General features: G+C 43.2%; 1 protein-coding gene across 1 annotated transcript; it reads right to left on the bottom strand.

Moving 5' to 3' along the window:
* Positions 1-2309: 2309 nt before the first annotated feature.
* Positions 2310-2902, bottom strand: LOC121433866 (protein mago nashi homolog). Its single transcript, XM_041632527.1, has one exon. The coding sequence runs from the start codon at positions 2829-2831 to the stop codon at positions 2391-2393; it is 441 nt and encodes a 146-aa protein (XP_041488461.1). The 5' UTR covers positions 2832-2902; the 3' UTR covers positions 2310-2390.
* Positions 2903-3330: the final 428 nt, after the last annotated feature.

Genomic DNA, 3330 nt, shown 5'->3' with positions numbered 1-3330 from the left:
AAATCCTTTCTCGAAAAATAATAATAAATAATAATTCGATGAAATAAAGGTAATGAAAATTTGAAACAAAATCTAAAACACAACTTCGAGGAGATTCCAATTAGAATTTTGCTTTCTTAATGTTTATCTACTTTGCTCCTCAATCTGTGTTTGAAAAATTGGTGGTCAATGGCTCAAGGTAGCGGGAGATGGATGCAATCTGAAAGCTAGCAGAATTTTAGATGTCAAGCCTAGTTTATCACCAAGTTTCAAAATTCGAAACTCTGAATTTAGGTTTCCAAACCCTTCTCTCTTCCCTCTCCTTGTAGCAGAAAAACAGACAAAACCCAGCCGTTTCATGAAGCAAGACTTACCTAATCTTCCTGCCATGCGCTTCTTTCTGAAATCCCAAGAAGAAATTGTCACTCGTACCCGGAGCAGCAGTGGAAATCTCCCCAGTCTCGAGCTCGGCTATTTGGACCCCTCTGGGGTTTCTAACGGACGCGGTCTATACCAGCCACACTTATCCAGCCCCCCTACTCCGCCTTCGGCAGGCTGAATTCCCAAGGCTAAGTGGTCCAAGTGAAGGGCGCGTGGCAGGGGCGTGGCCTTGGGCCCAGGTAAGCCACCCCAGGCGGGTCCGCGTCCTTGCTTAGGGTGGGGTCAGCATGGGAGGCTCGTCGGGTCGTCTGACGATGCCACAACGCCGAACAGACAACACCTTTTCGAAATCTCTAGCCGTAAAACAGTAAATTCTCAGGACCTGTCTACGAACTCATGACGCACCTGTAACCAAATTTACACTTTTATTACCTGATGGAAAGAAATTCAAGGAGAGAATACTATTTCTGCCTCCTAAACACACATCCAAAACTTCCTTTGCACTTTGGTTTCATCTCCACTCTGGATCCCGGCCTCTCTGATTGCGAATTTAGCCACGTTAATTTTTTTTTTTTTTTTAGCTCTTAATGTGACTGTTGGAAACCCCGCAAAGCAACACAATTCTTGTTGAGTGCGTGGATCAACCGGCGTTCACCACTGACTACTGTCTAGTAAAATTTACTAGTTCGTATAAATACACTGGCACCATTAAAACGAAAACCAAATCAATATTTAAGAACCTCTTACATTTCATTGAACCTGAAGCTTTTCTATAATTTACTTGACAGGGAGGAGTCAATCATTTATTTTAGTTTGCTTGCTTCTTAGTGAATAAAATTTAATTGTGAAATCGAAAAGGAGAAACTTTCCACTGGTGAAATGAGACTCTTTTACTCTGTGAAGGCTTTTGCATTAAGTGCCCCTCATCCATCTGAATGGAAGTTGAATAAACCTGCCTTGCCAGCTCTCTTCTCCCAGGAGCAAGCCCTGTGAGGTGAATTTCTGGTAGAAGGGAGAATAAAGAACTGTTTTCCTCCTGGTTTCTGTACCTCATTGTGGCGTTTTAAGAAAGTACATAGAGGCCAGGCGGTGGTGGCGCACGCCTTTAATCCCAGCTCTTGGGAGGCAGAGGCAGGCAGATCTCTGTGAGTTCAAGACCAGCCTGGTCTACAAGAGCTAGTTCCAGGACAGGCACCAAAACCAAAACCACAGAGAAACCCTGTCTCAAAAAAAAAAAAAATTAAAAAAAAAAGAAAGAAAATACATATGCAAATTCTCAACAAATTCTCAAACCACGTTTGCATCTACCGCTGTGTGTGTGTGTCTGTGTGTTCCCGTGCTCACGCGCACGATTTAAAAAATGTTAGTAGTTAGCCGGGTGATGGTGGCGCACGCCTTTAATCCCAGCACTGGGGAGGCAGAGGCAAGCGGATCTCTATGAGTTCGAGACCAGCCTGGTCTACAAGAGCTAGTTCCAGGACAGGCTCCAAAGCCACAGAGAAACCCTGTCTCGAAAAACAACAACAACAACAACAAAAAAAAAAAAAATGTTAGTAGTTGAAGGCAGCCTTGGTAACACAATGAGGTCCTGTTTCAATTTTCTCCGCGCTTAGGTTTTTAGGTTTCAAGAACAAATACATCAAGGAGAGAGCAGAAAGCTTTTCTTTGACCTAATCATTCAGAGCCAGAGCCACGCCCTTTTGTTAACAAGTCCTTACCGTAGACTGAGACTCCTACGCAACAGATTAACGTCTAACTTCCCTTTGCGGGATTTTGTCAGCCCTCTAGTTTGTGAGGCTGTGGCTAGGGAGGGATTCACAGAAAGAGAGCACCTGACAGCCTGCTATTCCAGTCCATACTCCACCACACAGCCATTATTTTGTTGTTGTTGCTTTTTGTTTTTTAAGACAGGCTTTTTTTTTTATTAAAGACCATCATTTATTGTTTATAAAAATTGCCCCAATATACAGAAAAAATTCCTAATTACGGTAACTAAAAATTCCCACCCCCTCATGTCCACAATATCCAATCTAGATTGGTTTAATCTTGAAATGTAATCCAATAAGGCTGAAGACTAAACACTTCATGTCCTGGACAAGATAATAAAACACTCGTAAGCCTTCCGGATCCTTAGACTGATTGACATCAATAAGGGAACCAATTTTTGATGTTGTAAAAGAAATGTGTTCGTTGCCAATGACAATTTCAAGCTCCTGCCGGCCTACTCGGTCAGGAGGGGGCCACAGAGCATCGTCTTCTTTGGTGATCTCACTGTGATCAATGATTTTCTTCAATTCCTCCATCACACTTTTATGTACATAAGCCTCCTTTCTGATCATGACATCATTCTTGTAATTGCTGTTGTTGGCATATCGCAGTTTTCCATCAGGTCGGAATTCAAACTCCAGGAACTCATGACCGAACTTGCCTTTGTGACCCACGTAGTAACGCAGGTAAAAGTCACTCTCCATAGTTCACAAGGGAAATCAAAACCGAACTTTAGGAACAGATCACACTACTATGATCGGCGCCCTATTGGCGCTCGGAAATGACCAAGACAGGCTTTCTCTGTGTAACTTTGGAGCCTGTCCTATAACTTGCTCTGTAGACCAGGCTGGCCTCGAACTCACAGAGCTCCGTTTGCCTCCACGCGCTACCACCGCCTGGCCAACATCCATTATTTTTGATCCCAGTACAATTTACCTTTCTTATCCAAGTCCCTCCCCACACCCCAAAGTAACAATGAAAGAAGGAACTCACCTGGTTTCACATGACCTTTGTTTAAGGGAACTTTGGTTTCTCCAAAAGGAGTTAGGTAAATAATTAAACCACACAAGGAAAACAGGCTGTCTTTTGAAGTTCTACCCACAAGGGAGGAGGGTATTAAATACAAATTTTTCCAGGTTTGATGGGTGGTGCTTGTAAACCCAGTATTTGGGTGGCTGAGACTGTAGGGATGATTTTGAATTG

This window comes from Microtus oregoni, unplaced genomic scaffold (genome assembly GCF_018167655.1).
Source record: "Microtus oregoni isolate MIOR12 unplaced genomic scaffold, Mior012 000041F_ref0000270, whole genome shotgun sequence".
NCBI classification, from domain to species: Eukaryota; Metazoa; Chordata; class Mammalia; order Rodentia; family Cricetidae; genus Microtus; species Microtus oregoni.
This window is presented reverse-complemented; position numbering and strand designations above follow the sequence as displayed.

Excerpts from the sequence above, each read along its gene's own strand:
- LOC121433866 (XM_041632527.1), bottom strand. The coding sequence starts at position 2,831 with ATGGAGAGTGACTTTTACCTGCGTTACTACGTGGGTCACAAAGGCAAG.